At 45.4% G+C, this 14793-nt stretch overlaps 1 protein-coding gene across 1 annotated transcript in view; it reads right to left on the reverse strand.

Moving 5' to 3' along the window:
* The window catches only part of SYT14 (synaptotagmin 14), a 190894-nt gene that overhangs the window by 22849 nt on the left and 153252 nt on the right, over positions 1 to 14793 (reverse strand). Inside the window, exon 6 of the mRNA XM_054689957.1 lies at positions 14021 to 14470. Coding sequence (XP_054545932.1) covers positions 14021 to 14470 — 450 coding nt within the window. The remainder of the gene's footprint in view (positions 1 to 14020; positions 14471 to 14793) is intronic.

Genomic DNA, 14793 nt, shown 5'->3' on the forward strand with positions numbered 1-14793 from the left:
ACTTATAAATGAACATGGGAATATGATGCATTTGGGGGTCGTGGGGTGCTCCAGGCAGAACACATCGATCATCCTTCTGTTTTAAACACTTAGCCCCTGTGGGAACCCCAGCCCTGAACGGCATCAAGTGCCCCTGTGTGTTGCCAGCGCAATGTAAGGAATGGCGGGCTCCGAGCTGTGAGGCTTTGGGGCTGTTAACGAGCTAACAGATTTCCCACTGGATTCCAAGGCACAGATCATAAAAGACATAAAAGAAAATTCAGGAGGAAACACTCGAGATACTTAACAATTCCAAAGGACCAAAGTCTAAGACAAAAGGGCCCGGGGCACCGAGGCGGGTGGCGCCTCCTGGGCTGTTCTAGGTGTGCACTGTGACCGGCAGAAGCACGTCGACTTTCCATCTCTGCGACTATCTTGCATTGTGTTTTTGTCCTAAAAATTACAATTTTGACATTGTAGGGATGCAGAGGGATTTCTACAGCTGATAAGAACAAATGGCACACAAGAAGAGGTGAGTTCACACTTGAGTGCTGGGTCTGTCGACATCCCAGGCCCTCTTGTGGGTCAAATCCAGTCTTTTCAGCGGTCGAGCAGCAGCATAGAACAGCTGGCAGCTCATGGCTCCAAGCCCGCTCAGCCCCACCTGGTGTGTGACCTGGGCGGTTGCTGCGGCTGGCCCACCCACCCCTCCACGGAAGCCGGGTGCACGCAGCGTCTCCTCTACCTCTCCAAATGCACCTGTTTTCAGAAACTATACGTGCAAATGATTTTAACGAGCCTCGGCCCCTAGTCAGAACTGATGGGGTCCAGACAGCATGTGGAGGCCACGACTTCAAGCCTGAGAACCTCAGGCCTCCAGTCCACCCTTAACCCTTCCCCATGGACTGTGTCAGGCAGAGTCAGCATTTCAAGAAGAGGCTGAGTCAGAAAGCGCAGAGCTTACAGATGAGCCGAGGGCTGAGGCTGGGCATGCAGGATGAGGCTGGCCTGAGGACTGTCCTGCTGACCAGGAGGGCACAGGAGGCAGATTCCAGCCAGAAAGTGACCCCTGCAGCGCTCATGTGGCCACCGCGGAGCTGGCAAGTCCTGGCAGGCGTCGCTGGTGGGAATGTGTTCCTCACAGGCCTGCAGCCACTGCCCAGGTCTGCGCTGCGTCCACCCTGCGTGTGTCCTGATGGGGGCACCTGACCGAACAACCCAGCCCTCAGGACCCAGGAAGCAGGGCTCCACCTGAGCACAGGAAGGAAACTGGACAGATCTGGGGATACTGGGGGTGTCCCAGCTTAGTTGGTAGCCGTTGGCTGTCACAGGAGCACCTTCTGTCATCTGAAGATGCCAGTGCCACGACCCCACGATAGGCCTGGTAGGGATGTCAGGAGATGACTCGCCCAGGACGCAAGGTGGAAGCCAGTTTCCCACATGGTTTTGAAGCTGTTGAGAAGTCTGATGCAGTGTGACTGCCATTCATTTTTAAGTAGCTGGGACTTCTTAGGGTCCTGTCCTTTCTGCTGGTGTCCTGAAAGCTCATGATGACATGTCTGGGCAAACTTTGATCAAGTCCTTTGGGGAACCTCAAGCTTTTTAGTTTTGGCAAATTTTCTTTTAATTATTTAATTAATTAATTATTTATACAAGCACTGGGTACAGTCAGAAGCGCGGGAGGGTGAGAGAATTCACCAGAGCCAGAGCAGGGAGCAGAACAGGCATACTGACGAAGTACACTGCTGAGGGGAGCAGCAGGCGGCAGAAGAGGTCTGCGCGCCATGTGCGACCCTCGCCCAGCGGCTGGCGATTGAACCGGTGCTGCAGAGGCTGTGGGCAGCTTCGCAACCCAGAGCTCAACTGCTGTGCCACCGAGGAGGCCCTTTTCTTTTATTTTTAATACAATTTCCTCCCTTCTGTTTTATTAATCACCCCTTAGTCATGTTAAGTGCTCCTCAGTCATTTAAGCCTCCAATCCTTTTTTCTTTTCATCTACTTTTTTCCTACTCTTCTACCTCTGGAGATTCTTCTCACATTTCTTACTTTCTGTCAGGCACCAGCCAGTGAAGGTTGGGGCAACACGGGCCATAAGATCTCAATCAAAACTCCTCTCTGCTTTTTGTGCAACAGCAGGTATGGATAAAAGGTGAACAAATGGGCATGGCTGGGTGCCAATAAAACTTTATTTACAAAACAAGTCACCACCCAGGAGCCACAGTTTGCCAGTCTCTGCACTGTCCTTCCATTACATGAATCTTTGGTAAACAAACTGGCAATTCACAGAAGTCCTCCATCCTATGAATATTCCCCTCCAGAGCTCTCTCTTGTTAAATATGTGCTGAATATCTTCTAAAGACTCTGAAAACACTAGCTAGAGTCAGCGCACAGTTTCCTTCCCTCCCCTCCTGGAGGGGACTTTGCTTTCATGTTTGTATATCTTAGTGTTTCTCTTTCCTATGGGAGGTTTCCCATAATTACCTGCTGTGCTGTGCTGGTGTGGACGTGTGTGACGTGTTTATTATACACGATCATTCATGACCACAATTAGTGTTTGCCCTGAGTAGAATAAAATGACACCGTCGAATAGATTATTTTTTTTTTCTGGCTCACGACAGGTCCAAAGTCTGCAAAACAAATATTTTGTGACCTTGACAATCCACTAATAAAAGTCTTCCTTCAACTTTAAGTTAAACCACTGAAACCAGTATCTGGGAGAAGTTAATTGCATTAGATAGAATTTAGCAGAAAGGACACTACTCTCTGGACTTCAGGCTTATTCTTTGATTCTCTGGGTTACTCTAGAAAAAGCACACTAAGCAGAAATGGAGGTTGATCCCGGCAGCTTCCCATTTTAGCACTTGGCTGGCTCTGCTGGGGAAATTCCAGCAGAGCTGCTGATGTATTTGTTCCCTACACTAGATGTAAAAAACAGTTTCAGTTATTGAAATTTCAGTTTTTCCCACTCGATTCTCAAAAAGCTTCCTTGCATGCTCTAATGCAGTCTCCCCTTCCAGAGAGGCTCTCGATTTGTGATGTGAGCGGAGGTCACTCCCCTCTGTCCCCGACAGGCTGCTATCCCCTAGAGGAGCCACCTCGACATGGGCCATGACTGTGCAGCTTCACCTAGGCCTGACTCACCACACCTGGCTGCTGGGGCAACCAGAGCCTGCACATACCGCCTCTCATCATGTGCTTGTTGACAACCACACGTGACTTTGTGGAGCGTTTGCTTTTGATGCCTGTTTGGTAAGAAGTGTTGGCTCTGTCCATAAGATGCACCTGCTGTGGACAAGGCAGCATGCCACAGTAGCCATGGCGATCAGGAAAGCCAAGTTTGAGAGATGTTGTCTTGTTAACTTGTGGATCTTGGGGGACCTGTGTGTCAGTGACAGAGAAGCAGCAGTGACCTCCCTCTCTGAAGAGGAGCACAGCACCTCCTGCAGCAGCACGATGGAGCCGGAGGGGGTGGTGCTCAGCGAAATAAGTCAGGAAGAAAGAGAAAACATCTGATGGTGTCACTTCCAGGGGAACATTGGAAACCCGAACAAAGGGTCAGGAAAAAGCCAACACGTGGCAGCAGACCATGGAGCTGAGGCATGGGCAGGGGGTGCAGGGGTATGGTGCTGGATCTAGGGTGCTGTGGGCTACACCGAGGGGAACAACAGGACAAGTAGCAACTGCGTTACACAAACAGGAAATAGCACACACACCGAACTAAGTGAATTCCATCTAGGAACACAAGGAAAGGCTGCTTCCGAGAGGGACTTCAGACACTCAGGCTGCAGGGACCCATCTCTGTAACTAGACAGTGTAGGGGTGGCGGACGCACTCCGGGGGCTAAGTGCAGGGTGATGGGCTGCAGCGCCCACTGGCCAGTGCTGAAGACTCACTCCCTGCCCCTTCAGGGTCAGCAGATCAGGGCTAGGACCTGAGAGACTGGGGTCCGAGGCCGGCCAGCCACTCTGCAGACCAGGCCAAGTCAGTGTGTCTGCGCAGAAGGGCCGGGTCTTGTGTTTGTGAGAGAAAGCCTGAAATTTCATTATTAATAAAGCATCATAGACAAATCTAACAATCTTGGTGAATCTAAGAAGCTGGGCAAGAAACAGAACCAAGCAAAGAGAAGGGGCGACTCTGGGCCAGGGTCAAAGGGTGATCGGGGCAACCTCGCACGTCATGGAGGCCAGGGCCAGGCTGGGGCCAGCCCAGGGACAAGGGGTGTGGGGGAGGACCCTCACACTGGTCTCGATGAGATGACCCCTGCTACATGGTCGTTCCTTCAGCCTCCACAGCCAGGGCCTCATCTGACAAAGGATGCTAACCCAGCCCGTGCAGCAGAACTTGGGGGAACTGGGGAAACTAGAGACCTGCGATGGCTGAGCAGCTCAAGGACTAACCTCCACCACCTCGCAGGACTGATGGGGAGGGCGCCCCACTGTAGGCTGCACCTGGGAGCCAAGCCCGTCCTCACTGTGGCTGTCCTCACTGTGACATCCAGCACAGCGGAGCTGGCTGGTCACCCTGACTTGTGAGGACAGGGGTGAGCATGGGTCTCTCTCTGCTCAGTCTGACGGGCTTCCTGGAGTGGGGCAGCAGGGTCCCAGGAAGAATGGGGGTGATTCTGTCCCTGCCTGAGGAGGTGGGGCCATGACAGGGGACTCGCAGCCCAGAGGTGGCTGGACAGGCACGGGGAGCCAGAGCATACCCTAAATGCCCGCCTATCATCTAAGTTGCGCAGGCAACACCCCAAGCCCCCCATTTCTTTTCTTACCTATGTTCTCCACCAGCATGTTAGCAGATCCCAGAACATTGGGTGTGCAGCACTGAGGGGTTATTTGGTTTCATTCTCTGCTTTGAACCCTCACAGGTTCCTGTCACTTGACAACAAGGAGCCTTGGACTATTTTTATCCGAACATCCAGTCAGACCTCACCTTGGGGCTTGGAGGCCCGGCTCAGAAGGCCCTGGTGCCTCTGCCCCATTCCTGTCCAGCTCTCCTGACTCCACTGTTCCTGAGAAACTAGCTGCCTGGCCCAGTTTACACACAGATCTCTGCAGATCTCGATTTTTATTCCAACATCCATGAAAATAAACTGTAACTAAGAGTCACGTATTTTAGTCATCATTTGGAAATGTTGGAGCCTTGATTACAACCCTCCCTTGCCAGAAGAAACCACCACCATGTCATGATTCAAAAGCTACAAAATAGACATTTAACTATGCAAGTACAGCCTTCCTCGTGAGTATCACGTCCTATGGTTAGAGATAAAATCACCCCAGCAAAGCACCACTGCCTGCTCCACCCTGCAGTTACTACCGAGGGCTTGGTCTTGCAATCCCCAACACACAGCTTATCTGGGACCACACTGGCCAGTGCCTTGTTCCTGGGAACCCACAACAGAGAGATGGTCATAGTATGTGCAGTTGTTTTGGGCACAGAAGCCAAAAACCAGCAGTGGGATTTTAAGAAGCTGGGAAAGGAAAGAAAGCAAGAGAATGGGACAGTGGTCCCAGGCTCATGAGGGCAGAATAGGTCCATGGAGAGAAGACAGCGCTAGTCAGAGCAAGATGCAGGCCTCAGAGGCCGTTTACTTTGCCCCTGCCTCCTTGTGCTGGCTTGACTGCCTTTGCAAAGTGAACAGTAAATAACAGAAATCAGCAACAGATCAAATAAAGCAACGCAAAATGCTTACTTTTGACATATTGCCATTCTCTTCTCATTTAAGTCCGTTATTTCTACACAAGAATGTATTTCAGAGCCAACAAGAACAAACTACACATCAAGCAGGACTGTGAGTGGAAAGGAACCATTTCAGGCACTGCACCCTGTGAACTGGAACTGTGGAGAACCATGCAGGAATTGGAGGTGAGCTAATGGCTCCAGGCACCATTAGTGGAGAGGAAAGACTTCCGGAGACCTACAAATAGCCCAAGGCCAGCCAGTAAGCTTGTGCGGAAAATCAGCGCGCTCGAAAATCATACGCGGATCGAGGCTCATGGCTCACAGCTAGCGGCTCACAGCTCGTGGCTGCCCAGGTCCCCGCGCCTGTGACCTAGGCTTGTGGGGAGAAGCGCGGTAGCTCTCATTGAGGTGAATGTCCCTCACTGAGTAATCAGAAACCAGGAGACCGGACTTGGGAGCCAGATGCAAAAGGCGCCATTTCTGCGGACACTGTACTGGGCTACAGCCCATGTCCTGGATCTGAGGGCTTTGGAACTGAGACCTGGGCATGAAATTCGGGGGGTGGGATACCCACGATGGTGGGGCACAGGGCAGACACAGCACCCCCACGCCGTTGAGGCACTCCACGCCACTCCCACTCCATTCCCCCGGACCCACGGGGGAAAAAAAACAGTTCTGGAAGGACACTAATAAAGATCTCTGGTGCCACCCAGCGACCAGGAAAAAAAATCGCCAAATCCTGATTGTTGGAAGCCAGGGATCCCCAAAACACCCTCAGGTTCTGAGAGAGGGTTGGCCACGCAAACGGGGGTAAGGAGGGAAATAAGGCATGGAGCAAGACCCCATTCTGGAACTGAGAGCCAGGCACAGGATCTGGGGTGTGGGACGCGCCATAGCAACTGGCACTGCACAGGGTGACAGCCAGAGTTTTGGATCTGATAGCCCTGGAACTGAGACCTAGAGTGTAGAACTCAGGGCATGGAATCCACACAGCTGCAGGCACAGCACCCAGTGAACACGGGGCAGACACAGCACCCAGCTTGAATAAGAGCCCCTATGTTGAGGTGCTCCCTTCCACCCTCGCTCCGTTACTCAGAGAACCACTGGGAAAAAGCACAGGTCAGCAAGTATGGGTCTCTGGCACCACCTCGTGACCAGAACAAAATCACCAACTAGCTGATTCCCTGTTGGAACTGAGTAAATACAGAGGGAGGAAACTGTAAGGGATAGTGCCCAGCAACATAGCATCAACACCCTGGTGGAATTTTGGCCTACCAGTGCTGATCTCAGTCTAGTAAACAGTTTCCAACACCCCTAAAGCAGCACTCCAAAGAGATGCCCGCCAACACCAGTGGCACAATGTCCCAACGCATAGAACTAATTAGAAAGCAAACAACAGGGAGAAGAAAAAAACCAAGCAAGCCCACAGGAGGACACACCACAAAAAGAAACACAGTCACCAGAGCTCAACTATGACAAGGAAGAACTTCTCGGCCTATCAGATAGAGAACTAATAATCATCATGATTAAAAAGCAGAAAGAAAATGAAAAGGAAAAAAATGATTTGAGACAAATAATCACTGAACTGAAGAATGAAATTGAGACCTTAAAAAGGAGAGAAAAGAAACACAGGAGATTAAAAGATTACTAGAGGAGATAAAGAACTCTGGGAAAAGCAATGAAAACAGAATCGATGAAATGGAAGAACGGATCAGTACTATCAAAGACACAGAAATAAAAAGAGCCAAAAGAGAAAAGGAGAGAGAAGTGCAAATGAAGCAGTATGAGAATACTCTTAGACAATTATCAGACTCCATGAAGAGAGAAAATATAAGAGTTATAGGCATTCCAGAAGGTGAGGAGAGAGACAAAGGAACTGAGAAATTATTCAAAGAGATAATTGAAGAAAACTTCCCAAGCATGAAAAAGGAGATGAATATAGACATACAAGAAGCGAAAAGAACTCCCAATTACCACAATGAAAAGAAAACTACAGCAAGACATCTAATAGTAAAGCTTGTAAGAGTCCAAGACAAGGAAAAAATAATGAAACTGGCAAGGGGGAAGAAATAGATAACTTATAAGGGAAAACCAATCAGGTTAATTTCAGACTTCTCCGAAGAAACATTACGGGCAAGAAGAGAATGGAGTAACATATTCAGTAAACTTCAAGACAGCAAATGCCAACCAAGAATACTTTACCCTCCAAAGCTCTCCTTCCTCTACAAAGAAAAAATATGGACCTTCTCAGACAAACAGAAACTCCAGAAATTCATTACAACTAAATCCCCACTCCAAAAAATTCTACAAGAAGTCCTAAAGCCAAAACCAACAGAGGAATGAACAAGAAGAACAGAATAAAGCAAGTAATAAAATCACAAAAAAGACAAATAAAATGGCAAACACAGATGCCAGCTTATCAATATTAACTCTAAATGTAAATGGATTAAACTCATCAATAAAAAGACACAGAGTAGCAGGCTGGATTAAACAAAATCCAACCTTCTGCTGTCTCCAGGAAACATATTTAACCACAAAAGATAAACATAGACTGAAAGTAAAAGGTTGGAAAACAATCCTATAAGCAAAATGGACCAAAAAAGAAGGCAGGAACAGCCATACTTATATCAGATGAAACAGACTTCAAATTAAAAAAGGTGAAAAGAGACATAGACAGACACTACATTATGATCAAGGGGACAATACATCAGGAAGATATAACACTCATCAACATATGCTCACCAAATGAAGGGGCACCAAAATATATTAGACAATTATTATCAGCTCTGAAAACAGACATTAAAGAAAATACATATATAGTGGGAGACTTCAACACCCCACTCTCACCAATGGACAGATCAATGAGACAAAAAATAAACAAAGACACTAGAGCCCTAAATAAAGACATAGAACTCATGGACTTAACATCTATAGGGCACTGCACCCAAAAAAATCTGAGTACACGTTTTTTTCAAGCGCACATGGATCATTCTCCAGAATCGATCACATACTGGGCCACAAGACAAACATTAACAGATACATGAAGGTAAAAATCATTCCAACTATCTTCTTCGATCATAAAGGCATCAAGCTAGAAACAAATCATGAAAAGAAAACAAGGAACCCTCCCACTTCATGGAGATTGAAATCCACACTACTGGAAGACCACTGGACTAATGAGAGGATCAAAGAAGAAATTAAAAAATACTTTGCGTTGAATGACAAAGAAGACACCACTTTCCAGAATGTATGGGATGCAGCAAAAGCAGTAATAAAAGGAAAATATATAGCAATACAGGCTCACATCAACAAACAAGAAAGAACTCAAAGAAACAACCTAATTTCACATCTCAAAGAGTTAGAAAAAGAACAACAAAAAAAACCCTAAAGCCAGTAGAAAAAAGGAAATAATAAAAATCAAAGCAGTAATTAGTTAATTGGAAATTAAAAAAAAATCCAAAAGATCAATGAAACCAAAAGCTGTTTTTTTGAAAAAATAAACAAAATAGACAAACCTCTAGCCAGGCTCACAAAGAAAAAATGGGAGAAAACTCATATAAACAGGATTATAAATAAAAGAGGAGAAATCACAACAGACGTAGTAGAAATCAAAAGAATAATCAGAGATTACTATGAACACTTATATAGAAACAAATTCAACAACCTAGAAGAGATGAACAAATTCCTAGAACAATTTAATCATCCAAAGCTGGTCAAAGAAGAAATAGAACAACTAAACAGACCAATTATAAGCAACGAAATTGAGGCAGTAGTCAAAGCACTCCCCAAAAACAAAAGCCCAGGCCCAGACGGCTTCACAAATGAATTCTACCAAACGTTCAGCAGTGAATTAGTGCCTATCCTACACAAACTCTTCAAAAAATTGAAAAAGAAGGAATACTACCAAATACGTTCTATGAAGCCAACATTACACTAATACCAAAACCAAACAAAGACAGCACAAAAAAAGAAAATTAGAGACCAATTTCCACTGATGCAAAAATCCTCAACAAAATCCTTGCCAACAGAATCCAAGAATGCATCAAAGGGATAGTACACCACGATCAAGTGGGATTCATCCCAGCGGCACAAGGATGATTCAACATACGAAAATTGGTAAGTGTAATCCAACACATCAACAAAAAGAAAAACAAAAACCATATGATCATATCAATAGATGCTGAGAAAACATTTGACAAAGTCCAACATCCATTTATGATGAAGGCCCTGGAAATTCTCGGGATAGAATGAACAATCCTTAACATGGTAAAAGCCGTATACGACAAACCCACTGCCAACATTATTCTCAATGGTGAAAAGCTGAAGGCCTTTCGTTTAAGATCAGGAACAAGACAAGGTTGTCCTCCCTCACCACTATTCTTCAATATAATACTGGAGATCCTAGCTAGGGCAATAAGACAAGAGAAAGACATACAAGGAATCCAGATAGGGAAAGAAGCAGTAAAACTATCGCTATTTGCAGACAATATGATAATATACATAGAGAACCCTAAAAACTCCACAGAAAAACTACTCAAAATAATCAACCAGTTCAGTAAAGTAGCAGGATACAAAATCAACACACAAAAATCAGTAGCCTTCCTATACACAGTCAATCGGAAGAAGAAATAAAAAAAAAAAATCCCTTTTATAATTGAAACCAAAAAAAAAATAAAATACTTGGGAATAAACCTAGCAAAAGAGGTGAAAGACCTATACAAAGAAAATTATAAAACACTGTTAAAAGAAGAAGACACAAAGAAATGGAAGGCCCTCCCCTGCTCATGGATTGGAAGAATCAACATTATTAAACTGGCCATCCTCCGGGCCTCCCCGCGGACGTAGCAGTTGAGTGCTGGGTTACGAAGCTGCCCGCAGCCTCTGCATCACCGGTTCGATCCCCGGCTGCTCCCCGGCCACTGGAGGAGGGTCCCACATGGTGCGCAGACCTCACCTGCCACCCGATGCTCCCCTCAGCAGTGTACTTCGGTCCTTCTGCCTGCTCTGCTCCCAGCTCTGGCTCTGATGAATTCTCTCACTCTCCCGCGCTTCTGACTGTACCCAGTGCTTGTATAAATAAATAAATAAATAATTCTTTTTAAAAATAAATAAATAAAATAAAATGGCCATCCTCCCAAAAGCAATATACAGATTCAATGCCATTCCAATAAAAATCCCAATGACATTCTTCAAAGAAATAGAACAAATACCGATGAAATTCATATGGAACCACAAAAAACCACGAATAGCTAATACTGATGAAAACAAAGGAGAAAGGAGGTATCTCACTTCCAAACTTCAAGCTATACTACAAAGCCATAATAATTAAAACAGTTTGGTATTGGAACAAAAACAGACACACAGACCAATGGAACCAAATGGAGAGCCTAGAAATAAAGCCACACTAAATATGAACAACTAATCTTTGACAAAGAAGCAAAGAATATGCAATGGAACACGGACAGTTTGTTCAATAAATGGTGCTGGGAAAACTGGACCTCCACATGCAAAAAAATGAAACTAGACCACTACCTCTCACCTTGCACAAAAATCAACTCAAAATGGATAAAAGAACTGGACATAAGACCTGAAACCATAAAATATATAGAAGAAAATATAGGTAAAACACTACAAGACATACATCTCAAAAACATCTTTAAAGACTCATCACCCAAAGCAGTGATAGTGAAGGCAAAGACAAACACCTGGGATTACATCAAACTGAAAAGCTTCCGCACAGCAAAAGAGACATTTACCAAAACAGAGAGACACCCCACTGATTGGGAAAAAATCTTTGCACTCCATCCAACTGATATCATTGTATATCACAATGATATACAAAGAACTCACATGGCTCAACAAAAACAAAATAAATAATACAGTCAAGAAATGGGCAGAAGAACTCAAAAGACATTTCTCCAAAGAGGAAATGCAACTGGCCAACAGGCATATGAAAAAGTGTTCAACATCCTTTATAATCAGGGAAATACAAATCAAAACCACACTGAGATACCACCTTATACCAGTAAGAATGGCACATATCAAAAAAACAAACAACAACAAATGTTGGCGAGGATGCGGCAAAAAAGGAACTCTCCTACACTGCTGGTGGGAGTGCAAACTGGTCCAACCATTGTGGAAAACTATCTGGAGGTTCCTCAGTCTACTAAAAATGGAGCTACCATACAATCCGGCAATTCCACTCCTAGGAATCTATCCAAAGGACACAAAAACTGATTCAAAAGAGCACCTGTACACCTATGTTTATTGCAGCACTATTTACAATAGGTAAAACCTTGAAACAACCCAAATGTCCAAAAATAGATGACAGGATCAAGAAAATATATATATGTATATATATATATATACACACATATATATATATATATATATATATATACACACAATGGAATATTATTCAGCAATCAAAAAGACAAACTCATAGCATTCGCAGCAACATGGATGGAGCTAGAAGGAATGATGCTCAGTGAAATAAGCCAGAAGGAAAAAGAAAAATATTGGATGGTTTCACTTATAACAGGAATATAGGGGAACCAATATATTGGTTTTTTGGGAACCAATATATTGATGTCTTATACATCAGTGTAAAAATAATAATAATAATAACAGTACAAAACACAACAAAGCAAAAACAGACAATTATAAACCAGAGACATTCTGTAGGGAAAGAGGAAGGAGAGAGTGAGAGGGAGGAGCACCGGGGACTGTGGTGATGATGCATGGGTGCCTTGGGGAAGGAGATTCTATGGGGACTCAATCTGAGGGCGTGGGGGGAAGCAAATATTGTCTAAAAAAATGTAAAAAATGATAAATGTTAAAATAAAAAAAATGAAAAAAAAAAGTATTTCAAACATGTATTTCAAACAGCGACCACACAGACTAAATAGTGGGAAAATTTTAAATCACATTAAGAACTACAGAATAGTATTCCAGTCTATAAAAAAGAGTTTTTTTGCCCCCAAATACTGTCTCACACTTTCATTTTTTTCTCTCTCACCTAATAAACTGCCGATATCATTTCAAAATAAAAAGGCATTACCCAAAGTGGTAATTCTGAAATTTAAAAGCTATCGATTTTCCCAACAATAGCTAAGTCTTCTCCTATAAGCCCATGGGGTTGGACTATTTACTATTGCCTTTTGGTTTTCAAAGGCACTTAAATCCTCTAGCTCGAAGAGTGGAGGGCTCCACTGGGAACAAGGGTCCTATATGACCAAATGCCACCTGGTACACACTCAATGAGCCCTAACCCAGACTCACACATTTAAAGACTTAAAACAAACCCTATTTATGTAAAATTACAAATCTACTCTAAAATCCCTACTATAAAAATGTTTCCTAGCTGTTACAACAGAGAAATAAATATAATTCCTAATTAAAATTTGCAACCTCTCACAGATTTTTCTCATAATCAAAAGAACTCCATGGCATGGCATGTCCCTGGTCTGAGTAAACAGTGGGGGTGCTCTGTGATCTGCAAAGGCTGATGGGAATGTACCAAAAACATGGCAAGAAAGACTCCCAGCAGAACCTGGAGGCCAGGAGAGGGAGGGAGAAGCTGAAACTGAACCCCTGCCATCTCCCTGTATAGAAAGGGTGGAAAGGATGGCAAGGCCAGGTTGTCTCCGAAACTTTATTTTTTTTAAAGATTTATTTTATTTATTTTTGTGTAGAAGAACTGGGGTGTAGGCCAGAGTGGGGAGCAGAATAGGCAGATGTACTGAAATACACTGCTGAGGGGAGCTGTGGCAGGACAGGAGGGGTCTGCTGTGCCTTGTGGGTCAGCTCCCTGCCAGGGATGGACTCAGGCTGCAGCGGTGACAGCCTGAGACCAACTCCAAAGCCCCCAGGAAGGCCCCCACTCTCTGAAACTTGAAAAGTGCTCTCTCGGTGGCTCTGCAAGGTACTGAGTGTGGCCTGGCCTCTGATACTGCGGAGAGCAAGTATTCTGCATTGGGCCCCAGGGAGCCTGAGGCCAAGAGCACTTGGTATGTTCCCTGGCTTTACACTAGAAAGGAAGCAAATTCTGCAAAGAGTTCAGATGACGCTGCAATCGACTGCCAGACCAAGATTTATTGAAGGAACAGACGTGAACCGCGCTGGCTGGACGTAACAGATCAAAGAAAGCACATGACTCATCCTCCCTGAGGGACACTGCGGTTGGCGAGGAACACCACCCCTCCCTCAGCCTCTCACCTCTGGGGAGGGCTGGCTTCCCAGAAGAGACTGGGAAGAGACAGAAGAGACTGAAAAGGTAGCTGGGTCGACCACAGATTGATAAACCCGCGTATGTGATGCACCAAGGCAGTCGGCCACAGAGGGAGACCTCGATACTCACAGAATGGTCGTGGGATGGCTCCAGTGTCACTGGCAGCGACATCTTCCCTTGAAGGTTCAGTTTCGTTAAGTAGAAGATCTTCTCCCCGACGATCTTCTCCTTCTTCATGCGGTGTACGCCGTACAGCCGGAAGCGCACTGCATAATTCCCAATCATCTCGGACTCCACGTGGTTGAACTTGAAGGTCTCCGTGAAGACGGGGCAGGGGCCTCGCTGGATGCTGGTTTTCGCTCGCTGCTTCTTTATGGGCAGCAGGACCAGGTGCACCTGCCACGAGTTGCCGCCTGTCCTATTATGCGTGGGGATGTCGGTCACAGCCGTCACCGTCACTAGCAGCTTCTGCTCTTGGGGGTCGTAGTCAAACGTTACATCCAGCGTGCCGTGCTTGGCCTCGGGCTCGGGGTCAAAGTGTTTAGGCAGCTGTGATGACGACTCTTGAGCCGGCATGTCCTGAAAAAGCAGATTTCAATGTTTTCAGTTAACATTTTTATGTGACTGGGTCCAGGCACAAGTGCGTGAAAACCGTTTTTGACTCGGTGAGATAAATAACCCCAACCCAAGGCTGCTCGTCAGAGCCAAGGGGGAGAAACAGTACGTCACACTCAAAAATGTGCTCTGAGAAGTAGAGGAGAAAAGTGCGCACTCAGAACTCAACCCTCACCGAGGGATTCGGAGAAGTTGGATAAACGCTTTTATCATGAAAATGGAAAAGATACACTTTGCTGTTCCTTTTATAGGAAATGACTAAATGTTACCTGCAACATTATAAAGAA

This window comes from Talpa occidentalis, unplaced genomic scaffold (genome assembly GCF_014898055.3).
Source record: "Talpa occidentalis isolate TD23 unplaced genomic scaffold, MPIMG_talOcc4v2.1 talOcc4.8, whole genome shotgun sequence".
NCBI classification, from domain to species: Eukaryota; Metazoa; Chordata; class Mammalia; order Eulipotyphla; family Talpidae; genus Talpa; species Talpa occidentalis.